Consider the following 25,488-nt stretch of genomic DNA (forward strand, 5'->3'; position numbering starts at 1 on the left):
AAAAATCCCTTCACCCAGGATTTTTCTCCTGGGAAGCTGAGAAGCCTCAGAGAAAAGGAAAACAATTCTTATCTCATTTGCTTCTCCTGTGTTGTGCTGGTGTGGAATGTGTTTGGAGATTGTTTACCCACAGGTGATTGTTCCATTGGATTCTGCTGGGAGTTGTTTTCACTCTTTGGCCAATCAGGGCCAAGCTGTGTCAGGACTCTGGAAAGAGTCAGGAGTTTTCATTATTATCTTTTTAGCATTCAGTATGTGTCCTTTCTGTATTCTTTAGTATAGTATAGTATTCTTTAATATAATATAGTATCATAAAATAATAAATGAGCCTTCTGAGAACATGGAGTCACATCCTTCCTTCCTTCCTTCCTTCCTTCCTTCCTTCCTTCCTTCCTTCCTTCCTTCCTTCCTTCCTTCCTTCCTTCCTTCCTTCCTTCCTTCCTTCCTTCCTTCCTTCCTTCCTCCCTCCCTCCCTCTCTCCCTCCCTCCCTCCCTCTCTCCCTCCCTCCCTCTCTCCCTCCCTCCCTCCCTCTCTCCCTCCCTCCCTCCCTCTCTCCCTCCCTCCCTCCCTCTCTCCCTCCCTCCCTCTCTGGGGGGAACATGAATACAATAGGAGGGAGAGGGGGAGCATGGCTGGGCTGGAGGGGCTGGGTATCCCAAGGGGGATCAGGGATGTCCTGAGCCTGCTGAAGGCCACGTTGAGGTGGAGACCTCACAGACCCAGCTCCGGTCCTCCCCTGCTCCAGGTGACAAACCTGGGGATATCTGGAGAGCTCTGGTCCTCCAGGCCCAGCAAGGGGAGCAACAAGTTGTGAGCAGGGCAGAGAAATCTGCTCTCCAGTCCCCTGTGCCTGCTCTCTCCCGTAGTTGTTCTCTGGGACCGTGGCTGTGTCCAAGGTTGGGGTTGGAATGTTCTCCCCCTCCCTGTCCTGCCTGGGCTGCCTGGGGCTGTTTGCTCACTCTGCATCCACACACACAACCTAACTGAGGCCATGGGGGATGTTTGGAACAACTTTCCCTTCCAGGCTCTTTGCTGAACTTCATCCCTGCACTCCACATGATGCGGATGCTGGGGCTGCGAGCAAAAACTGAGATAATGTTATTTCAGATGGAAACCAAGGAAAATGCTGCCTTGGGCAAGGGGGCTCTTCCAGAAGCTGTGGGGGTGGGGTTTGCAGCTGGCAGGGGGTGCAGTCCCAGATGGCTGGGGGGGAGCAGGTGTAAATTCCATCTGGAGCTTCACCTCTCCTCTCCCTGAGTCACTCACACACAGAGCAGCCACCAACGCCAGCTTTGGAGCTGCAGGAACCTCTCCTTCTTCCTGAGAAGGTTTGGAAGATTCCTGGGGTACTTTGTGCCCCATGGGAGACCTAAATCATCTCAGGAAGCTGCATTTCCTTCCTTTGGACACCTGTTTGTCCCTGATTTTTTACAGATATGGCACAGATAATCCCGAATTCTGGAGGAGCTGCTTGTGATTCACAGTGAATATTTTGTCACTTCATTCTTCCCAGTGTGGGGATGGAAGGGTGGCAGGATCACACATGATCCTGCTCGTGCAGTGTGCTGGATGCATCCCATCTGGATAGGATGGCAACGAGGACTGGGCTGACTGAGGGTGCCCTCAGCAGTGCTGGAACCAGGGACAGCTTTTCTGGTCTCCTTCTTAGGGATCCGCTGGGTTTGGCTTTACTGGGCTGGGTGTGAGTTTTGGCCATGAGACTCTTGGGAAAAGGCAGCATGACAGGGACAGATTTGGGGGAAAAATCCTTCCCTGGCAGGGTGGGCAGGCCCTGGCACAGGTGCCCAGAGCAGCTGGGGCTGCCCCTGGATCCCTGGCAGTGCCCAAGGCCAGGCTGGACATTGGGGCTGGGAGCAGCCTGGGACAGTGGGAGGTGTCCCTGCCATGGCAGGGGTGGAATGGGATGGGACTTAAGGTCCTTTCCCACCCAGACCATCCCATAATCCTGTGACAGCTGTGACAATACCATGGCCATTGGTGGCTGTCACTTGGAGAAAGACCAGCTGTGACATTTCATGTAACCCTGGGATGGTTTGGGTGGGAAGACACCTTAAAGCTGAACTCATTCCAACCCCTCTGGTTCTCCCAGGCTCTGAGGAAGGACCCCTCCCTCCTCCTCCTCCTCCTCGTCTCCCTGTGTTCAGTGTGGCTGGGCCCAGCCTGGCAGGTGCCCAGTGCAGCCCTGGGAGGTGGATCAGGATCACAGCAGCTACTCAGAGCTGCTCTCCAGGATGAATTCAGGATTTGGAGAGCTCAGCAGATGCCTGTAGCATTTCAGGGATCTCTCCCTGCCCTGCTGCCTTCCTGCCCATTCCCTTCCCCTTTGGTGCCTCAAGTTTTCCAAATGCACATTCCAGGCCATGTGCTTTCACCTTCCCTTTGGGCACTGGGCTTTTTCTGCCTCTCATCCAGCTCCCACAGCCTTGGGTCCCTGCCTTTGGCACAGCTGGCCCCTGCTCTGTGCATCTCCAGGAGATTCTGCCCTCTCCTCCCACTGTCACTGTGGAATTTGGTACCTGGCAAAAGCCAAACTCAGCTGCTCTGAGCCAAATCCCCACAAACCCCATGTGCTCCCTGTCCCTGCTGCTGTGCTACAGGGGCCCTGTGCTGTCCCACTGCTGGAGAGGGCACCAGGACAAGGCTTTGCATTGTGTGTTCAGGAGAGCTGGACATGTCCATGGTTATTCCAGCTCCAGACAGGATCACAGGATCCTGACAAGGGCCACACTCCTGCTTGCACTGGGGAAACCAGTTCTGGGGAAGGCAATGGGAATACTGGGAATTTGGGTGGGCAGCAGCATCTGAGACCTGCAGTGTCTGCACAGAAAGGAGCAGAGTTGATCTGTGCCAAGCCCAGGACTGGAATAAACCCACCTAAGAGGCCTTTTCCACAGGAATTCTCCATAGTTTACTTTAAGCTCATCATTTTCTCCCTTTAAAAGGTCAAGAGCTTTCCCCTTCCAGTTGTGCCACAAATAGAAAGAGGTCAGGTGGCAACCATGCAGATTTATTTTGTATTACATGAGAACAGCTGAAAATTCTGCTTGTGCTGATGGGCCTGGCAGAGAGAGCCCCACCAGGTGAGGGCAGAGCACTCACTGCAAAATGGGCTGGTGTAGCCATTGGATTTCCCAGTGCCTATCCATAGGAATAACTAGGTCAGGTTTTCAGTGCTGAAGAACCTCAAAGATTATTCCTGATTTCATGAAAATAATTTTAAATACCATCTTTAACCTGGGTGGGGTTGGCCAAATCCTTATTTATTGTTCTCTGTAAGGGAGGGGAGGTGCTAAAATGGAATTTCCAGAGAAGCTGTGGAACTTCTGTAAAATCCATCTCAACCCCTGCACACATTTGTTGAAACCTTTGCAATTGTCCATCTAAATCTGTGCAAAATTCCATCTGAATCTCTGCAATTGTCCATCCAAAGCTCTGCAAAACTCCATCTGAACCTCTGCAAAATTCCACCTGAACCTCTGCAAAATTCCACCTAAACACCTGGAAAATTCCATCTAAACCTCTGCCATGGTCCCTCTGAACCTCTACAAAACTCCATCTGATCCTCAGCAATTTTCCATCTGAACTTCTGCAAAATTCTCTCAAAATGTCTGCCCAATCCCATCTGCACCTCTGCCATGGTCCGAGCTTCCCCTGCACCCCAAGTATTGCACTGTGGAGTACAGCAAAAACATCTGGAGCAGCATTCCTACAGGGACCCGGGGCTTGGAAGAATCCCCAAGAGGGGAAAGAAGGTTTTCTGTCTGGTAGGGAGCCAGGGAAGCTCTGTCTCAGGCCCCTGTTTGCCCAGGGCTTGGAGAAGGTGCCAGGGAAATGCTCCCACAATTTAGAGCTGCATTCCCACCCCTGTCTGCTCCTGGATCCCACCTCAGACCAGCCCAAATGTCCCTGGCCTGGCTCCCTGCAGCTCTTCTCACCTTCTTTTATTGGAATCAGGACTTCTCCCATTCCCTGGCCTCCCAGGGCACTCCTGGGCTGTAATAATTGATAATTGTTATTGTTAACCAGGGACCTGCTGACTCCCTCGGTATTTCCCTCAGAAGGGTTCTGTGGCCTTTTCTCTGAGCAGCTCTCACACCTCCGTGCCTTGCAGCAAGCCTTGGGAATTCAGCAGCATGGAAACCCTCTGGCTACAGAAGGAACTTTAATTTTTGTGCTCCTTGTTGGGTTCTCATTCAAATGGGCTGAAATACAAACTGCTCGCTCTGCCCTTCTCCTTCCTCTCCCTGCTGCTGCCCAGGGAAATGCTGGCAAAGCACCAAAAGCATAACCCTGACCAAATGTTCTTAGGCTAAAGCCAGGCTGCTGCCAAAATTTTGGGAGTGAGGGAGAGCCCGTGGCAGGGATGGGGAGCCCCACAAGTGGAGCTGCTTTGGCACATGCCAGGGAAGGATGGAGCTGTCCCAGGGAAGGCTGTGCTGCCCTGAGCTCCTGGAATGAGCTGTGGAGCTCAGCCCCAGCCATGCTGAAGAACCAGTGCTCAAACCGCCCCGGAGGCTTGGGAGAATGGAGGGGAAGAATTGCACAAGGTAGAACTCGTGTTTACCTTCTTCCCTTCAAAATATCCTTGCAATATTAAGTCTACAAACCACATTAAGGGAGTGGGATTTAAGAGGGGAAGATGAAGAGCTGAAGTGAGGAGCTGGCACATGCACTGCCTGGGATGCATTACGGAAATGACCTTTCAGCCCTGAGCACAGCTGGGATTTCTCCTGCTCAGACCTTGCTCAGGATGTTCTGGAGGGGCTGTGCTGCCAAAGGCAAGGAAGAGCTCCTCAGTCTCAAAGGTTAATGGGTCTGGATGCTGTCCCAGAGGATGTGGGATCAGGGACAAGCCAGGGCCGGGTTCAGGTGCCTAAATCACTGCCCCTGCTGCTGCTGCCATCCCAGCAGCTCCAGGCAGGGCTGGCACAGGTCTCACACGGAGCTGCACCAATCCTGCCCCCAGCACTCCTGCTGCCTCAGGCCCCCAGCTGTGCCCGAAAGGGAATTAGCTCCCCATTTTCAGGCTGCTGGGATTCATCCCCGGTGTTCTGGTGTGAGCTTGGGCTCGAGCTCCAGCCCCTGGACCTGGAGCATCCCCAGCAGAGCCAGATCCCCATTCAGAACCCCAGAGCTCACCCACCCCAGTGACCTCGCTGTCTGTCCCACCTGAGGGGGGTGTCTGGCACCCCAAAATGCCCATGGAGATACAGAGGTGCCCCAGGACCTGCTTCAGCCCCAAAATGCTGTGCTGCAGCTGCCTGGGGGTGGCAGCACCTGCTCTGCCCCACAGCTGTGACTCTGGTGCCTGTCCCAGGTGTTTCATGGAGGCAAAGCTTCACCCCCATCCTCTCTTCCGGGCTGGGGCCGCTCCAGCTGCACCTCCATGCTCCATCCTTCCTCTCCGCAGCAGAAGGGAGGGAAATTCCAGACCGCTCCGAGCCCATTGTCCTTCCTCGCTGACCTCTCCATCCACCTCCACTTGAAATGCATCAAAGCGCTGCCCTCTTCCCTGTGGCACAGGCACAGCCCCACCTTTGGCCACGGGACAAAGCGAGAGGCACCAGGAGCGGCCGAGGGCGGAATTTCAAACGATGCCCATAGAATTTCAAACGATGCCCGTGGAATTTCAAACGATGCCCACAGAATTTCAAACCATGCCCACTCCGAGTGGGGAATTCGGCAGCTCCAGCGTGTCCCTGCTATAAACAAAGGCGAAACGCTGTGTGCATCAGCAAAAGGCTTTGTATTGTCAAATGTTCTCTTTATGTCCGAGCAGGAGAGAATTCTGATGATTATTGACCCTGCACTGCAGGAAAGCCACATTAGAGTATCTCCAAATCAATGGCAGAGCAGAGCAGCGGGGAGAGGCCGCGCTCTGCAAAGGGCATCACATTGCAGCTCACTCTGGCCTCCTGAAAAAAAGTTTGCAAAGCATCTGTTGGAGGCCCCCGGAGCCTTTTCTTTCTAATTGCCACGTCTGACAAGGCGATGGCCCGGGGGAGCGGTGGGGAGGCAGATAATGGACCCACTTTAATTGCTTCCAGTTCCATGAGTCAGAACACTCGGGAATGGCAAAGGGGAAGCTGCAGCTTCACTGAAGGAGCTTTCTGGCTTTCAAGAAAGCTCTGGAGGAACAAATGCTAAACTCAAAGCCAAAGTCTTGGAGGGACTGAAGGTTCCAGGTTCTGGAATTTCTTTCATGTTTTGCTTTTGATAGGAACTCTGGAGTTAAGTTTTAATCATGTTCTGAAAGAGGGAGGGATGGTTTCTCAGCTAAGAGAGGAGGGGACAGGTGTCATTCCAAGAGCCTTTTCCTCAGGGATGGGCACTGAGATGGGAGCTGAGGTGGGGGAGTCCAGCTGGAGGTGGAGGTGGAGGATCAACACCCATTGGTGGTGATACAGATACAGCACTCGGGATGGATTTATCGGGAAGGTGAAGGGAGGATGCTGCTCCCCACTGGGAGCTGAGTGTGGCATGTTCTGGGAATGGGCAGACAGGGAACCTTCTGGCCTCCCTCCTCCCTGACAGCCCTGAATCACAGAATCACAGAATGCTTTGGGTTGGGAAGGACCTTTAAGCTTATCTTGTTCCACCCCCTGAGACCTTCCACTACCCCAGGTTGCCCCAAGCCCCGTCCAACCTGGCCTTGAATGTCTCCTGTCCTTCTGACCTCAGGGCAGGGGCGTTTCCTGGAAAAGTAAGGAGCTCACAGCCAGAACTGAACCCAGTGCTCCAGGAAAACAAATGAAAATATCCCTGTGCAAGGTCTGGGTGGCCGATGGCACTTGGTGTCCACGGGGATCTGGGACACACTGAGAGCAGGCCCAGCTGCTGGTTGGACAGCAGTCACTGGAGAAGGGTTTGGAGGAGCAGGGAAAGCCGTGGCAGGGTCCCTGGGGTCTCTGTCACAGCACACCCAGCCTGGCTGGGCACAGAAGGGTCACCTTGGCTTCCCATGGCTTCATCCACTCCTGCCCTTCCCCCTGGCCCTGCCCTGGCTGGGACTGCCAGGCTGGGCTGTGCCATGGGTCAGCCAGGACACGGCTGGGCTGCACGGTGGGAAAGCCACTGGAAAAAGGCTTTGGGGGATGATTGACAGGAACTGTCTCGCTGGAAGGAGCTAATCCGAGCAGCTCATGAACACCAGGTCCCTAATTAAAGCGCACAGCCTGGCCCTGCTGTAATTAATTTCCCAGCAGCTCTCAGTGCCACTGACTCAGCGCTGCTGGCAGCCTCGGGGCATGGGGGTGGGACAGGGGGCTGAGCCTGGCAGCAGGATGTGCCCTGTCCCTCCTGGGCACAGCCAGGAGCTGCCCAGGGGAAGGGGGACCCTGTGGGTCACCTGTGCCCGCTCAGCTGTGGGACAGCTGGCACAGGGCAGGGTGATGCTCATGGCTCACCTCTGGCAGCAGCTCTCTCCCCGTGTACACATGGATTTCCATGGATGTACCGTGTCCTCAGCTGGAGCTGGGACAGGGATGGTGTCACTGTGCCTCCTCTTGCTTGGCAGTGGGTTTTTGCATTCCCTCTGCCGTTTCCCATTTTTTCCTAAGGCCTGTGGGATGCACCCGGGCTGTGGCTGGATTGTCCCCAGGCCGTGGCAGGGAGGAGCAGCCTGGGGACAGCTGGATGCTGCCCCAGTGTCCCAGTGTCCCAGTCCGAGCTGTTTTGCTGCAGTGGGAGGTGTTGCATGAGGAGGTGACTCCAGTGTCACCCCCAGCCCCATCACCCAAATCACAGAGCTGCCGAGGGAGGCTCCACAAAGTCCCATTTCTCTGCCCACGGGGTTTCATTATCAGCTGCAGAGGGATGGCCAGAGAGTGGCCAGCGCTGTTTTAATTTCCCAGGAGGCTGCTCTTGGTGTGCCATGGCTGCAGCAGGGAGTCTCAGCTGTCTCCTTTTACCGTGCTTCATGCAATGGGACGTGACACGTCAAAACATGACAAGGCAGCCAAAATGTGTCACAACACTGCACTCAAACTCTGCCTTGCAGGGTTGCTCAGCAGCTGATAGCATCAGGCTCCAATTATCTCTGCATGCTGAGCTGGGTTTTTATCCCTTGTGGAATATGATATATGGGAGTCTCCTGCCTGTATTGGACTATTGGATCACATCAGATTTATTAACCACACACGGTGAATGGTTCTGACCAGACTGACACCCAAAGTTGGGATCCTGGCCTGTTCTTGCAGGAAGGAGACTTTCCCACCTCAGCTTTTCCAATTGTTATTCCTTCAGTGAAGATTTGGTGAGGTTTCTGTGTGATTAAAATCTGTTATTGTTGGTGTTTGACGTGGTTCCATTGGCCACGTCAGCACCTTCCAAGCTCTAAGGGAGGTGCAGCCACTGCCTTCAGATTCCCCCTGGGAATTTGCAAAGCTGGATTTGGCTCCAGTCTCCCCAGTTCATCCCATTCTGCTCCTCTGGGCTTTCCTGTCTGGCTTTTTGCACTCTGCTTTTCCACCTTACTTTGTAATGAGGCAACAACATTCTGGAACAATGTTTTGAGTTCTTCAAAGGGAAAACCCTCCCACAAAAGAGGCAAGACCCTCCTATAGAGAGGCAAAGCTGGAGATTCCCAGCGGTGGGGACGGGGATGTGTCCTTTGGCCAGAGGTGCTGTGATGAGCTGGGAAGGAGTCACAATGTCCCTGCTCACATGTGGCATTCCCAAATGGAGACTCCTGCTGCTCTGGCTGCTTTCCATTCATTTTATCTCCCATTTGAAGGAATCAGACTAATTACTGGCTGCTAATTGCTGGGAAAGCAGTGCTGGCACTGCCTCCCTTCCCACCAGCAGCAGGGAACAGCCTGGCTCTCCTCAGGCCGCTCAGCGGGACCTTCAGGGACCCTCGAGGTCCCTTTGGAGAAGGTGCTGCTGTGTCCATCCCCTCCCTCCCTCCAGGCTCATTTCCAGCTCCCAGCTGGGGAATTTGGTGACCCAAAATGCTTCCCTGGGATTCCAGTGCATCCCAACTCCTGAGGAAGTGGGTGAACATCACCAGGAAAAAAACTGTTCCTCTCTGGGGTTTTCCAGCCCTGTGGGGCTGCAATCATGCTTGGGACACATGGAATCTGTTCCTGCCTTGCACACTTGGTGGGATCCCTGAAGGAAGCCTTGCAAGTGACTTTTTCCTACAACAGCACAATGGAAAATCCTGCTGTTTCCTCCTCTTCCTCAGTGGCTGCACAGGTTCAAAGGAAAAAAATATGGGGAGAGAGGAAGGAGGAATATGTGGCTTAAAGTTTTGAGCAGAAGGAAAGGATCCTTTTGGCCCTGAGACTTCTCCAGGCAGGTCTGACCTGAAAGTTATTCTGGGAATGTCTCACAGTTATTTCTCCCAGGAGATCAAATCAGTCCAAAATTATTTGTGGAAAGTCACAGTCATGTTTTGAGAGCAGTGTGGGGACACCTGCTTGTTTGGAAGAGTTGTTCTGTGACCCTGCAAAGTGAGGAGCTGGTGGCACTGCTGGGATGGGATTTGGGGTTTCCTGGTACATCCCAGGTGCTTTTCCAGGGGCTGAGCTGTGCCAGGTGTGCCCATGGCAGAGGGAAATGCCCCAGAATCTGGTCCCTTTGCTCACAGGTAAGATCTTGGGAACAGGGCTGGTGTTGGATGTGCAAATCCAAAGCCCTGATCCCACACTTTCACCTCCTGAGGGTGCAGGGCAGAGGAGGCACTGGGACTCCATCTCTACAAGTGTACACTGATTTAAGCTCTTGAGCTGAGTGGCAGAATCCCATTTTTAATCCTACATTTTAATCACTGGCTGCCCTGGCATCTGTTTGTGGTTGGTGGTGCCACACTCGGAGGGGAAATTTCAGGCTTCTCTGCCAGGAGAAGCGCTCTCCATGACCCTGCCTAATCCCCACCCTATTTCTGTCCTTCCTCAGGAAGCAAACTGCTGATTTTGGTGCTTTGCTTGAACATCCCATCAGAAGTGGAGTCCTGCCCCGGGGCGTGTGTATGCTACAGTGAACCCAAGATCACCATCAGCTGCCAGCAGCAGGGGCTGACAGCCATCCCCACGGAGATCCCCATCCAGAGCCAGCGCATCTTCCTGCACAACAACCGCATCACCCTGGTGAGGGCCACCAGCTTCACCTCGTGCCGCAACATGACCATCCTGTGGATCCACTCCAACAACATCAGCCTCATCGAGCCCGGAGCCTTCTACGGGCTCACCAAGCTGGAGGAGCTGGACCTCAGCGACAACACGAACCTGAAATCCATCAACCCCGTCACCTTCCGGGGGCTCGTGCACCTCCACACCCTCCACCTGGATCGCTGCGGGCTCCTGGAACTCTCCACAGGGCTTTTCCGAGGGTTGTTCTCCTTGCAGTACCTCTACCTTCAGGATAATAACCTCCAGATCCTGCTGGACGACACCTTCATCGACCTGGCGAACCTCACGTACCTGTTTTTGCACGGGAACAAGATCAAGAGCCTGTCGGAGAACGTCTTCCGCGGGCTGATCAACCTGGACCGGCTGCTGCTGCACCAGAACAGGGTGAGCGTGGTGCACCGGCGCGCCTTCCACGACCTGGGGAAGGTGATGACCCTGTACCTGTTCAACAACAACCTGACCGTGCTCACAGGGGACACCATGGCCCCCCTGGTGTCCCTGCAGTACCTGCGCCTCAACGGCAACCAGTGGATCTGCGACTGCCAGGCCCGCTCGCTCTGGAATTGGTTTAAGCAGTTCAAGGGCTCCTCCTCGGAGCTGGAGTGCCACCTGCCCCCTCGCCTGGCGGGGCGGGACCTGAAGCGGCTGCAGAGCTCGGAGCTGGACAGCTGCGTGGACTCCTTCAACCAGATCCGCACCAGCGTCTTCAGCACCAAAACCAGGTTGGGGAAGCTCCCGACGGGGCTGCCCCCGCTGGGCTCCCACGACGGCTCCTCCAAGTGCTGCCAGCCAGAGATGGACAAGTCCTTTATTTACGAGGCCAAGGGCAAGGCAGGGCCCTCCTCCCACAGCAGCCGCTCATCCAACAACCACCTCAAGGAGAAGGAGAACATGTCCAGGCCCAAGTACATGGAGACGGACCGTTCCAAAAACGGCAGCAACAAGCAGATAAACGATTCCCCCTTTGGGACCTTCCCCAGCATTGTAGACCCTCCTTTGACCAAGTTGAGACCCGAATTTCTAGAGCCTATTGAACCTTCCACAGTCCCAACCAAAAAGAGGCAGGGCTGCTCTAAAAAGAACAGATCAAAGGCCCAGTGCCGCCTCACCCAGCAGGGGAACAGCTCCACGTTACAGCTCAGCCTAAGCCTTTTGATCCCCCCCTTGGTGTGGAGCTTACTGTTATTCTGCTAAAATTAACTCTTTTCCTGGGTTGATGACACTTTAATACTCGACTTTTGCTGACCTCCATAAATGTTGCAAACAAAAGCAGGACTCCCATCCACCCTGAGAAAGCTTTGTTACACAAAACTTAACTGGATGCCTTTATTAAAACAAACAAACAAACAAACAAAAACAAAACAAAACAAAAAAGACAAATACTGAGATGTACATAATTTATTTGTCCTGAAACCTGTGAATTATACCTTTGGTCTTCGGAACTGCACTTGCCCACAAAGCAGCTTTTGCTACAGCAGATGGTAAAGAAATATGGTTTATTTACAGGAAAAAAAAAAAAAAAGAAGTGTAAGAAATGCTCTGAAAAGAATGTCTAAAATCTGTTTGTAACTCACCATCTCACTGAACAGTGTTGCAGGTTCCCATTTGCAGAGGTAATGGATTTGATGCTGTTTTAATCCTATGTTGATGACTCTTGCAGTTTTTCCGTCTCCATTCCATCCTTCACACCACGTTTACAGGCAGCATTTGTTAAAGAATGCTGCCTGCCCCTTCACAAGATTGCAGTATATATAGATATGCATTTTATTTTACTTGTGTACAAGTATACAAAAAAACCTATAAAATAAAGATTTCTTTTTCCTAAGTGGTTGTCATCTGCGAGGGGTGAAGGACTGGGAGCAGCTGAAAAGCTGAAGATTTAAAAGGATGTGGAGTGTGATCTGAGAGTTTAACACCACAGTGATAAATAAGGCATTTTTGGATGGTTATGCAACCTATGACTGGTGCCAGCAAAGGGTTTGGTTGTGTGAAACATGCCCTGCTCATGCTCCTGTTTCCCTGCAAACTGTCCCACCTCCTCCCAGCATCACTCAGGTTCCAGAATGATCAGAAGAGCAGGAAATGCTGGCCCAGCCCCTCAGAGCTGGGGTAGAGGAATGTCAGAAACAATCCCAGGATTTGGGCAGGGCCATTTTTCTCCTGCTCTGCACAGATGGGCTCAGCTGTGTGGTAGGTCCTGAGTGGAGCAGCACTGGGATTTAGGGAATAGGGGGGTTCTCTCCAGAAACACAGGGCCTGGCAGCTCAGATGCCCATCCCTGGAGTCACTGTGTCACTGGCCTCATCTCCAGGGTGACCTTGGGATGCTGAGAAAATAAACCATTGCTGTCCATGTGCAGTGGATGCCACCCCATGGGACCCAGTGGGCCATAAAGTGGAGCTGGCTGTGCCCCCCTGGCACTGCAGCCACCCCTGGGCAGGATAGGAAGGGTTGGGCACAGAGCTTATCAGGAGGCTGCTTTTCTTTATCAAAGCACAGAGATTGTCCTGTGCCCCTCTCTCCTGCTGGCTTTGGAGGTCTCTGAAGGCAGGAGCAGCCCGTCACACACAGCTGCCAGGGGATGGGGGCCAGAGAAGGGCAGTGCCACAGTGCCAAGGGAATGTGCGCTCCAGGGTTATGGGTGGAAGTCAGACTGGGGGGCTCCAGGTTGCACCATCCCTTGGGGTTCCCAGCACTGAGATTGGTGCTGAGCTTCCCAGAAGGAGTGAGGCACTGCAAGCCAGGAGTGAAGGCCATCAGCAGGCCCATGGCTTCCTTCCAGCCTTGTCCTGGCCTCAGGAGGAGGGAGCAGATACCGTGAGGAGGAGCAGGAGGATGCTTGGATGGCTGATCTCCAACCTGGGGATGCTGTGGGGCAGGGCCTGTGCCCCACTCTGGGGTGCTGCTGGCTCTTCCCTCCTCTGCCACAGCCAGTTCCCACCTGGGTGAGTGCCAGGGAGTGCCCAAAGTGCTGCAGTTGTGATCCGTCTCCAAATCCATCCCTGGGGCTGCCAAAAAGGTGTGGCACAGACCCCTGGCAGTGAACATCTCCCTCGTGTCACCACAATGGGGACAGGCCTGTCTCTCCAGCTGGGCAGGAGCTGCTGTGCAGGACAGCCCTGGGATCCCAGCAGATCCCATTCCTGCCAGCCCAGCTCCATGACCCAGCCTCTGCAGAGGCTCCAGCTGTATTTGGGTGCAAATTCATGGTCCTGCCAAAAGGATGGGGCAGGAAATCAGTGCCTGTGCTGGGACAGTGCCAGATGAGCTGGCCAGCCCTGCCAGCCCTGCTGTGTGTGCCCAGTTTGGGGTGCACTTGCTCACACTCACAGGCCACTGACTGGGACCTCCCCAGCCCCTTCCTGCCATTCCTGCTCGGATCTGTCCCATCATGCCAGCATGGAAGGATTTCCCAAGGTCCTGTACTCTCTGCCTCATCCCAAGAAGCACCATCGAGACTCTTGAAGGACTCAAACCTACACTGGAATCTGAAGCTCAGGAGCAGAGAGCAGCTTGGTCAGCAGTGCCCCAAAGCCCATGGAAAAGCTGGAAGATCTGCTGGATGCTGTGACATGGAACCTCCTGTTTGGGTCATAGACTCAGTGTGACTCCCTTGTACAGCAATTAGTGAGTCTTGTGGTCCAAATTCCTGCTCCTTGGACACGAGGAAAACAGAGCAGGTGTCAAAAATTCAGGATGAATCTGGAAGGAAAAAATTGAGAAAAAAGAGACCATTGTGGCTTTCCCCCAGCAGCTGAAGGGCAGAGCTGGGAGCTGGGCTTGCCCTGCCCAAAGCAGGGTCCTGGGCAGTTGGGCTCCCTGTGGACAATGCAAAGCAGACAAGGAATTCCTGTCACTCATCCTGAATGGAGCAGGAGCTGCTCTCTGCCAACCCAGTGACACCATTCCTGCTTTCTAGAGCTCGGCTCTGCTGTGCTTTCAGTGGCTCCTAGGACTATACATTGGCCACAAGCCCAGGAGAGTCCCTCGTGCTAATTTCCTAGATTTCCTGCTGTCCAGATGCCAATTCTGTGTTTACAGCCATTGAAATGACAAATATTGGAGAAGGGGATGCAGTGGGCAGGAGGAATTCCCATAAAAGCTTGGTGTTCCAGAGGCTGAGCCCTGGTATTGCTGAGGTAGGAAAGGAACTCAAATGAAGGGAGTTTCACCCATGCTTTGTGCTTTGCTGGGGTTGGCACAATTCTTTCAGATACTCCCAGATTTATTTTACACTCAGATGTCACTGAGGTGAGTGGGATTCACCCAGCAGGGCTCAGGACCTTGTTGGCTGTTCCCCATCTCAGGATCCTTCCTCTCCCTTCCTTTCTCACCATGCAAGTCACACTCAATGTTCTGCTCCTGTCACTGATGCCAGCAATGAAATCAGAGACAAAGGCAGCAGCAAAGAGCCAGGAGGGATGGGATCCCTGGGAAGAATGGGCTCCTCATCACCAGCAGAGAGCTGCAGCACTCAGCACCCACTGTCCCCTGGCACTGCTGAAGAGGCAGCCACACCACAGGCCCTCAGGCAGTGCTGGGAACACCCCATGTTCATCCTTAATTCTCCAGAATTTGTCTCCATGGATTGCTGGCTGGTAGTTCCAAGCAGGAGGAGAAGCAGAAGAGAAACCCTTCTTCCAGGCTTTTAGGTCCATCTGGAAGGACAACCCAAGCTGGCAAGGACACGATTGTGCCCCTCCTTGTTGTGGTCACATGGAAGGGTGTTTATCTCCACCCCTCCCTCCCCCTTCCCATCCTCAGCACAGGGATGGGGCTGTTCCTCTGCCAGTGGATGGGGAAGTGGATTCCAAAGGCCTGTACAGGTGGGATTTGGCCCATCCTGAATGGGGTCCCTGGCACACAGGTGTGGTGACCCCATCTCTGCTGCCAAGCTACAACACCTGATGTGGGCAGGTTTTATGGAGAGGAATTTCATCCAACTGGTTTTGAAAGATTTTCTTTTCTTTTGCTAATGGATGAATGTGATTCACTGGGATGAAATCTTCATGGAGGGATGCTGTGCCTCTGATGCCATTTCCATCAGAGAGACCTTTCCCATCAAAGCTGGAGACAAGAGAGGGATAATGCAACGTGGAAGAAGCCCCCTGATGGCCTGGTTCAGCAGATGTCCTGGCCATGGATCAGGAAGGACTGAGCTGCTCTGACACCCGTGGCTCAGGCAGTTCAAGTACAAGCTGTGTGCTCCTGAGGATCGCTCCCTGTTCCTGTCCAGAGCCCCTCCAAGCCTTTGGAATATGAGCACTCTGAGCGTGGGCAGAGACAGAGCCCCATGGGGCTGGAGCTCGTGGCTGCAGCTGCTGAGTGAGCCCTGCTGGAACAGCCAGCAGGGGACTGGGAGAGACCAGGAGCAGGACAGGGGCAGCCAGAGGGATCATGGGCAGGCAACTGGGGCAGGGCCTCTGTCCACTGCCCACAGCAGCCTCTGTCCCCAGCAGTGTTCCAGGCATTTTGCTCCATGCAGAATGACAGAATCATGGAATATGCTGAGCTGGATAGGACAAGGGTCATGGAGTCCCCCCCAGCCCTGCCCAGACCCCCAACAATCCCACCCTGTCCATCCCTGGCAGTGCTGCCCAAAGGCTCCTGGAGCTCTGGCAGCCTCGGGGCTGTGCCCATTCCCTGGGCAGCCTGGGCAGTGCCAGCACCCTCTGGGGGAAGAACCTTGCCCTGATCTCAGCCTGAGCTGCCCTGGCCCAGCTCCAGCCATGCCCTGGGTGCTGTCCTGCTCCCCTCGGTGCCTGCTCTGGTGGTGTCTCTTACCTTCAGACTTAAGCAATCCACAGCTGCCTCAAATGTGTTTGTTTCCCACTTTCCTCTCTTCCCCTGGATGTGGGAGGAGCTGCCTTTGCCTCTCCTGCCCTTCCCCTGGGACAGGAAGCTCCCATTTCTGAGCTGTTCCCCCCCAACAACACCACTGGGGCTCAGCTCAGCTTCTTGAGCTGAAATCAGCTCCTTAACAAAGCTTGTCTGAGTCCTGCTTAGCTGCAAAAGGGTCTGGAGACCCTTTCCCCAGGCTTTTCTCATCTGAGGCTGGAGTCTCCCCACTCCTCCTTGGAGTTGGGGAACCAAAGGAAAAACCCCAAATGCCACAAGAATGAGGAGAGCACTGAGAGCTGTGTCAGGGTGCTCCTGTCCTCACCTGCATGGGGATGCCTGGGCTGCAGGCAGGTGGCATCTCTGCTCCATCCTTCCCCAAAAGAAGGTCCTGGGGCAGATTCCCAGCTGCCTGTGGCTCCCCACAGGGATGAGATCTCTGCTCCTAAAGAGATTCCCCATAACCCTGTGAGCAAGCTGTGTTTCCACATCTCTGCTCTGACACGGAGCAGATTATTCGAGCTGCTGAGTTTTGCTCCAAACAAACATGATGCATAGAAATAATAAAGGCTGGAAGGGTTTTTAATTCCAAGCTGTGTTTCTGGATTAGTTCCCCATCATTAGGCAGTCAGGGAGTAGAGTTTTTGCTGTTCTGCCTCCTTCTCAAAATCAGGAAGGGGTAAAAAAATCCCAGTATCATTGAGAGCTGGGGGTGGGCAGGAGAGCAGAGAGCAGGCAGGAGAGACAGGAGTTTTTTTAGGGATGATATCGGACCACGGTGCATCATTGCTGGTGGGAAGCTCTGGAGACAGCAGGAATTCTGCCTACAACCATGGTGAGGGCAAGAAATCTGTGAAAACCTTTCTTATAAATCCAAAATCAAACATTTGAGTCTGGCTCAGGCCAGAAACTCTAATTAGAGCCCCCTTGATTTGTGCCATAAGTAGGACACTGCAGGGGGAACTGCTGAGGCAGGTGAGACTTATTGGAATTGCATCCCAGGGTATCTATAAATAGGGATAACAGAGGCTGGGCAAAAAGAGGCACAATGAGAATAACGGTGCACCCTGCCCACTCACTGAAGGATGAGGCACTTCAGATCTCAGAGTGACCCACCTTCCGTGCCGGTGGAGAGACTTGTTCTAGGTCAGCAGGTACCAAAATGGCCCAGCTGTCATCAAGCACAAAAACAGGGTCGTTTTTTGGGATGAAATCATCGCTTTTGATAGCCTGCTGCACTCCACATGGCAGCAACACGGGCGCTGCTTGCATGACTCACGGGCTGGGCTCCTGCGCAGCCTCTCGCGGGTGGGCGGCTCCATCTGCCCGGATTTCCTGGAGTCAGGGTCCTCCTGCAGGGCCTCATTGGAGTCAGGGTCCATCTGCCCGGATTTACTGGAGTCAGGGTCCTCCTGCAGGGCCTCATTGGAGTCAGGGTCCATCTGCCCGGATTTCCTGGAGTCAGGGTCCTCCTGCAGGGCCTCACTGGAGTCAGGGTCCTCCTGCAGGGCCTCCTTGGGGCAGGGTCCATCTCTGCCTGGATTTCCTGGAGTCAGGGTCCTCCTGCATGGATTTACTGGAGTCAGGGTCCTCCTGCAGGGCCTCATTGGAGTCAGGGTCCATCTGCCCAGATTTACTGGAGTCAGGGTCCTCCTGCAGGGCCTCCTTGGGGCAGGGTCCATCTCTGCCTGGATTTACTGGAGTCAGGGTCCTCCTGCAGGGCCTCCTTGGGGCAGGGTCCATCTGCCCGGATTTACTGGAGTCAGGGTCCTCCTGCAGGGCCTCACTGGAGTCAGGGTCCTTCTGCAGGGCCTCACTGGAATCAGGGTCCATCTGCCCAGATTTACTGGAGTCAGGGTCCTCCTGCAGGGCCTTACTGGAGTCAGGGTCCATCTGCCCGGATTTACTGGAGTCAGGGTCCTCCTGCATGGATTTACTGGAGTCAGTGTCCTCCTGCAGGGCCTTACTGGAATCAGGGTCCATCTGCCTGGATTTACTGGAGTCAGTGTCCTCCTGCAGGGCCTTACTGGAATCAGGGTCCATCTGCCTGGATTTACTGGAGTCAGGGTCCTCCTGCAGGGCCTCACTGGAGTCAGGGTCCATCTGCCCAGATTTACTGGAGTCATGGTCTTCCTGCATGGATTTACTGGAGTCAGGGCCCACCTGAAGGGCCTTACTGGTCTCAGTGTCCATCTGCAGGGGTTTACTGGAGTCGGGGTCCTCCTGCAGGGCCTCACTGGTGTGAGAGTCCATCTGCAGCACCTCACTGGTGTCAGTGTCCATCTGTACAGATTTACTGGAGTCAGGGTCCATCTGCACACATTTACTGGCCCCAGTGTCCACCTGCAGGGCCTTACTGGTGTCAGGTTCCACCCTCATGGGGTTTATTTGTGGCCAGTTCCACCCTCAGGGGTTGATGTGTGCCAGGACCCACCCGCAGTGGTGAGCTCTGGGTCTGGCTGTGGGCAGGGCTTTGCTGACTGCTCAGTTCCTCTCTGCTGCTGTGGCTGGGGCTGGGTTCCACCTGTATTTGTTGTTCTGTGGCTGGTCTGGAGTGTTATCCCTGGAATTTCAACGAGGGAGGGAACGACTGCAGAGTCTGGTGTGAGGAAGGAGGGCCAGACTTTTCCGTGGGAGTGGGGAGCTCACGGTTTTGAAGCAGTGAGGCTGCACCTCTGGGGTGGTGCTGGGGTTTAAACTGAATTCCTGCAGCTCCCTGCTAAGCTGGGACATCCTGCTCTGCTTTCTGCTCCAGCCTCTCCAGTGCAGGTTCTTCTCACCTCTGGAGAAGCAGCAGGCGTTCCCTGGCACCGGCAGCAGGAGCACAGCAGTGATACAGGGAACCTTTGCATGTATCAGGAGCACCTATCACCAGGTGCCCCAACAGGCTGGGGACCCCCCTGCTGCCCTGGGCAGGGGCTGTGCTGGGCTTTCCTGTGCCCGTGGCTGCCAGGAGGGGCCCAGCACCTTCCTTCCACAGCACCCACCATGGGCAGTGCCCCCAGACCCTCTGAGCCCTGGGGCACAGCCAGGGAGATGCTGCAGCCCCCAGCAGTGTCACCTGAGCTCGGTGACACCACAGGTGTGTCCTTCAGTCCCTTGCCAGGGCCGGCTGGGTGCGTGGGCTGGCTCTGCAGACACATCCAAGCAGCAGGAGAAGGGCAGGACGCTGGGCTGCTCGCTGCTGTCACCAGAGCCCAGCCCTGGAGTGGCTGCCTGAGGACTCCCATTGAGCTGCACGCTGCTAAATAAGGGCAGAGCTGCTCTTTTCTCCCCGGCGTTTCCATTCAAACCACAACAACAATGGAATATTTATGAGCTGTTTGCAGAAATGTCAAGGAGAGCCAGCAGTTGTATGAACACCCTCTCGGAGCAGTGGGCTGGGAGAGTTACCCCGTGTGATTCTTGCTCTGAGTGCTGCGTGGAATGGTTACAAACCCCTGTGACATTCCCGTGTCCTCACAGCCAGACAGGAATTGATCCCCATCACTCCACAGGAGCATCCCCACGCTCTCCCCAGCCAGCACTGGGCCCTGGGGGCTCTGCCTGCCCAGGAGGGCTCCCAGGAGGTGCAGGAGGCTGGGCAGCAGCAGCTCCTCACCCCTGCCAGGCGGTCGCACCACTTCCAGGCTCACTTCAAGGCTCCGGGACTAAATGTTCCCTTTGGCTTTGGGCAGTAAAAGCTGGAATTCTAACGAGGTTTCAGAGCCAGACTGTTACATTCTGTATTTCACTAAATGCCTTTTCTTTGCTCTTTTCCTGCCTTGCTGCCAGACTGACCTTGCTGGGATGTGGGAACGAAGGAGAAGCAACTTGAAGTCTGGGAATGCATTCTCACACACACCCTGATCTCTGTGAATTTGGGATGGGAGTGGAAAAAACCAGGATGTTTAACTTTTCTCTGTATGTTTTGTGTGTCACTTTTAGGAATTTTCCAACAATTCCAGCTTTTCTCTGTGTGTTTTCATTTGTCTGTCACTTTTAGGAATTTTCCAACAATTCCAGCTTACCAGAGGTGTTGAATCCCAGCTTTCTCCACTCTCCATGAGGGTAAGTTCTAAATTGTTGGTTTGGTAGGACCTGAGAGGTGCTATGACCACATTGCTCTTGGCCAACTCTTGTCAACCAGAGGAGTCAGGAATATTTAGGTGATGTCAGAGGACCCTTCAGTTTTTGATTTGTTCTCTCCCTTGGAATATATTCTTTATTTCCAGCAGATCTGTGGGCCTTAAACAACCTATGAGATGATTTCCAGCCACTGGGGGAAAGAAGAGCCATCCCAGAAGGAATGGAGGTTTTGTAGGATCACGGAATATCCTGAGTTGAAAGGTGCCCACAAGGATCATCAGTCCAACTCCTGGCCCTGCACAGACACCCCAAGAAACCCAGCCTGGTCCTGGCTTTCTGGGAGAAAATATTTGGGAGAAAAAGTGGCCAGAGGGTTCAGGGAAGGAGCAAAGTGACCCTCAGCAGCCCCGCTTTCCCTTGTGTTGGTGGTGCAGCTCCTGCCTTGCCAGGGCCCTGCTCTGACTCTGGGTGCTCCTGGTCCTGGCCAGCCTGGTTCAGTGTCTCCACCCAAACCCTGGGCCCAGGAGCTCCAGTTTTGTCCAGCCTGGTGCCTCCAGGCCATACTGGGGAGTGCAGCTCTGCACTGGCCATTGCCCTGTCTCTCCTGGCTTCTCCATGGACTGATTTCATGGCTTCCCCTTGCAGCTCTCTGGGCTCCTGGCTGGCCCTGGCCACCATCCCTTGATTTGTTCCCTCACCCAGGGCCTGTGGGAAAAGCTGTGGCTGGAGGGGCCTTTTCCAGTTGTGGCATTCTAATCCTGGCCTTCCCTGAGGGAGCAGCTGCTCCTGCTGCTCCCTGACACATCCCAAACCTCACAGGATCCAGCTCAGAATGGGTGAGCAGAACAAAAAGCCACCCAGGTGGCCAAAAACTTGTCTGAAATGGCCTTAGCTTTGTCCAGAGCTGCTAAATTCTGCTGCTTGCAAAACCTTTTGTGGTGCTGGAACAATGCATGTGTGTATAAGGAGAATCTAGGCAAGATTTCTACTTTCCAGTTATTTTTGGTTTGCTTGGAAAAAAATGAGGAGGAGAGTGGGCTCCAAACCACGTTCCAAAGGCTGGAAAGGAAGCATCTGGTGTGCCCAGGGGTTGTCATAGTGAAGATGAGTGACACATAATAATGATGAATCCAGAAACTTTCACCTTGATTTCTCTGCCTGGTGGAGCTTTGAAGTGAGCCTCTAATATTATGTTAGCAGTTTATTGTGTGTGCTTCATTAAAAATACATCACAGGCCTCTTGGAGCTGGAAGGGACGCAAATTAGGTCAGCGAGTCCAGGCTCCTGCTGCTCTGCCAGGGCTCTGATCCTGCTAATAACTCCAGCCCAGCCCTGGCAGGTGCTCGTGTGCTGCCAATTCCAGCTCTGGGCTGACAGGGAAAACACGATTTCACTCTTTAAAACGTTCAGTTCTTGTTAAAAGGGGTTTGTTTCATGTTCCCTGCCTGGCCGGTGTTTGAGTGTGAGGGGGCAGCTCTGCCCCAGCCCTGAATCCCCCCCTGAGCCTGGGCTGAGCCCTGGGGTGGGCAGCAGAGGAGGGGGGATTCTGCTCCTCTGCCCCACCCAGGTGAGACCCCACCTGCAGAGCTGCTCCAGCCCTGGGTCCAGCACAGCTGGCCCAGCACAGGAGCTGCTGGGGAGAGCCCAGAGGAGGCACCAGAGATGCTCCAAGGGCTGGAGCCAGCCTGGGAGAGCTGGGGGTGCTCACCTGGAGAGGAGAAGGCTCCAGGGAGAGCTGAGATGTCCTGCAGCTCCCTCTGTGCTTTCAGCCAGGCAGAAGCAGGCTCTGGATTCAGCCCTGGAGCAGGGCAGGTGTTGGGGTGTGACATGGAGCTGCTCTCCTGTGGGACATCTCCTCCAGGCTGGAAGCACTTTGGTGGAGGAGTGAATCCAGGAATGTGGCTGTGGCAGTCCTTCCTCGTGGCTTGGCCCCAGCCCTGCTGTTCCCTTGGCCACTCCTTTGGGATATAGTGCAGGTTTAGGTGCCTCAGCACCACCAAGGGAACAAGAATCCCTTTGTTCTGAATTCTGTGATACCAGAGATGAAGGGTTTGCCTCCAGCTCTTCATCACTCTGAGCTGGAGGACATGAGGGACCGAGGAACCCCAGGGCTTGCTGCCACCCCAGTGTCCTTCTGGGCTGACTCTGGAGGGGTGAAACTCTTTGGTCAGTGGCACCACAGCATCACCCATTTCGTGTCTAGCCCGGGCTGCTGGTGCTGTGACTGAGCCCAGGGTTAGGTGGCATATTGGTGAGAAATTCCTGCCTGGCAGGGTGGGCAGGCCCTGGCACAGGTGCCCAGAGCAGCTGGGGCTGCCCCTGGATCCCTGGTAGTGCCCAAGGCCAGGCTGGACATTGGGGCTGGGAGCAGCCTGGGACAGTGGGAGGTGTCCCTGCCATGGCAGAGGTGGCACTGGATGATCTTTAAGGCCTTTTCCAACCCAAACCAGGCTGGGATTCTGGGATTCTGTGACCCACCAACTCCATCAGCTCTCCTGTGGGCATCCCAGGGAATCCAGGCACCAAGGCCTGCACCTGGAGCTGTGGGTCCTCCTGATGTGGGTCTGGACCTCAGCAACCTTGGAGATGCATCTGAGATGTGACTCAGGGCAGAACAATCTGACCCAGAGTTCTCTGCCCCTGGAATAAGGTTTGGCTGGGGTCAGTGTGGGGCTGGCACCGCTGGGGAGAAACAGAGCAGGTCTGCAGGACAGGCACCAGTGGGGTTTGCCCTGAGGGGCCATCACAGCCCAGAGCTGTTGTCTCTGCTCTGAGGGCCATGAGCAGGGCCTGATCCTGTGGGGAGCTCAGAGCCCCTGAGAGCCCAGGGACCCCTGACTCTCACCTGCCTGGCAAGCCCCAGCACCCCGAGGTGTCCAGCCTGGGCTCCGTGGCAGAGGACACTCATTCCAGCTTGAGGATGCTGCTGTTTTCCACTCTGGCTTCCCGGGGGAAGGACAGCACAGCCCTTCATTAGCTGTAATGAGTGTCTGTCTGTCTTGGGCTGGGGCCACGGGCTCTGGGCTCTGCTGAGCAGCCCGGCCTGACCTAGAAAAACCCTTAATGTGGTGTTGGTTCTGCAAGGGGCAAGGCTCTTCTCCAATCACCAGCCCCATCCTTCAGCAGCAGAGCCACTGCAGCCCAGTTAACTGAATTAGGAAATCAGCACGCCGAGCTCTTTGCAGGCTGGGTGTAATGGCTGTGGACAGGAGACAATAACACGGAAACAAAGGGCACAAAGGGCTGTGATGGGGTAACCGGCATCCCCTGCACCCCCAGGCCGTGGCCAAGCCCTGCTGCTCCATGGGGCTCTCTCCTTCCCACGGAGCCCCTCTCCCTGGGGCTCTTTCTTTGTCATCTCTCAGCCTCAGAGAAACTCTCACATTTCCAAAGCATTTCAGCTGGAGAGGGGGCGTGGTGGGTTAGGGTTTTTTTTTCTTTTCTTCTTTTTTTTTTTCTTTCCCCAAGAACCTTATTTTGAGGCTGTCCTCCCCCTCTCCCCTGCTCCAGGTCTGCTTTGCCTTGTGTTGCCCACTGAAGATGTCAGAGCTGCTCCCGAGGGGATGGAGCCCAGGTGCTGTGCTGGACATCCCTGGAGGTTCCCCAGGGAATGGGATCAGCCCCTGGAAGGTTTGGGAAGCTGTTCCTTTAGGGTTTCCAGGGCCCTTCCTTCCCACCTCGAGAGCAGCCAAAGCAGGTCACCAGAGCCCTGGTGACAGGAGTGTCACAGAGACAGGCAGGGCTGCTCTTCCTCACCCCGTTCCCTCCAGGAAGGGCTCAGCCCTGTGTTGTCACTGTTCACAGAGCAGCGGAGGGTCTGGGGGACTGAAATGCCCCAGGTGGCCTCAAAGGGTGAGAGCAGAAGTGGGATTTGGGCACAAACTGCTGTGTTTACATCCAGGGCTCACATAATCATCAGAATTTAAATCCTGAATTGAGCAACAACAGCATCTTTCCCAAATATATAAATTCACTTATGTATGGTTTGTCCTTTGTGTTTCCTCTCATGTCTCACCACCAGAGGAATATGTCAGGTCTGAGTGGATTTTGGAGACGTTTCCCCCCTTGGGAGAGGCAGCTGGAGCTGGAAAGCCTGGCCTGGGGAGCGACCTTGAGGTGGGATGAGGCAGGAATTCCAGGGCTGCCCCGAGTAGGGTCAGACACCTGGCAAGCATTCCCTCAGATGAGGAATGAAATGATCTCATCGTGTCCCCCGTGGCCTCACCTCAGTCAACCTCGAGAGCACCGGGGGTGGAAGAGCAGCTCTGTTCTGCTTCCCCCGGGCACCGTTTCATGTGTGGCCTCTTTCCCCCAGCCCTGCTCTGGATACAGCACTAAAAATGGGCTGCTGCTCACTGCCCAGCGCTTCCCAGCCAGCCAGGAAGGTGTGTCAACGTTGGGAAATAGGGAGGTTATTTTATCAGCATTGTAGGCAGTGTTTTTTTCCAGGTGCTTGGAGAGTGGGGCTGGGGTTGGTGACCTCTGAGATGCCCAAAATGTACCCGGTTCGTTGGATTGTTAGAGCAGCAAAGTGCCAGGAAGCTGCTCCCAAACTCCTCCTTTTCAGCAAACAAAATATCTGTGATTGGACTGCTCTGAGGATGACACACAAGTTAAAAAAAAAACAACCTAAACAAAAGCCACAAGAATAACAAAACCCCCCTCAAAATTGTGGCATTTGTATTCTTTCCATCCCAAACATTCAGCTAACAGGCAGCATTTATAAAATCATGGAATGGTTTGTGTTGGGAGGAGCCTTTAAAGGACGTTTGCTCCCACCCCCTGCCATGGCAGGGACACCTTCAACCATCCCAGGCTGCTCCAAGCCCTGTCCAGCCTGGCCTTGGGCACCTCCAGGGATGCAGGGGCAGCCCCAGCTGCTCTGGACAAATTTCCCTTTGTCTCTGATGAGAGTGTTTTGGGGTGCAGGTTCATTCCCTGAATTTGTACCCCACACCAACCCTCAGCATTTCCATGGCCACGTCAGTGTCTTGAAGCTTTTCCAGCATTTTTTTGCTCCCAGTGCCACCTCCCAGGGCAGTTTGGAAGTCTCAGTGCTCCTGCCTCAGTCTCAGCAGGGAGCTGAGCCACCCAACATCCCAGTAATCCTTGAGGCCAGAAGAATTGGACCCAATGGAAATATCAGCATTTTTCCAAATTTATTTTTTTTTGCCTCAGGAGGATTGGAAAGACAAAAACTGTGTGTTCAACAAAAAAAAAAAAAAAAAAAAAAAAAAAAAAAAAAAAAAAAGCTGTGGGATTGATTCTATTTCAGGTTTGACATTGGAAGCAGAAGCTCAGTAACAGCGGCCTGCAGTGAGGTGCCAGTCCCTGAGAGAGATGGGTGGAAGCCACCTCCTGTCCCCTGGGAGCTCTGCTGAGGGTGAGGAGCACAGGCCTGGTCCCTGCTCTGCTTCTGCCCCTGTG

General features: G+C 54.4%; 1 protein-coding gene across 1 annotated transcript in view; it reads left to right on the forward strand.

The window, feature by feature from the left end:
- The window catches only part of RTN4R (reticulon 4 receptor), a 98,615-nt gene extending 86,635 nt beyond the window's left edge, over window positions 1–11,980 (forward strand). The window contains exon 2 of the mRNA XM_066562154.1: window positions 9,923–11,980. Within this exon, the coding sequence (XP_066418251.1) occupies window positions 9,923–11,349 (1,427 nt within the window). The 3' untranslated portion in view covers window positions 11,350–11,980. The remainder of the gene's footprint in view (window positions 1–9,922) is intronic.
- Window positions 11,981–25,488: the final 13,508 nt, after the last annotated feature.

Source organism: Molothrus aeneus, chromosome 18 (assembly GCF_037042795.1).
Source record: "Molothrus aeneus isolate 106 chromosome 18, BPBGC_Maene_1.0, whole genome shotgun sequence".
In the NCBI taxonomy this organism is placed as follows: domain Eukaryota; kingdom Metazoa; phylum Chordata; class Aves; order Passeriformes; family Icteridae; genus Molothrus; species Molothrus aeneus.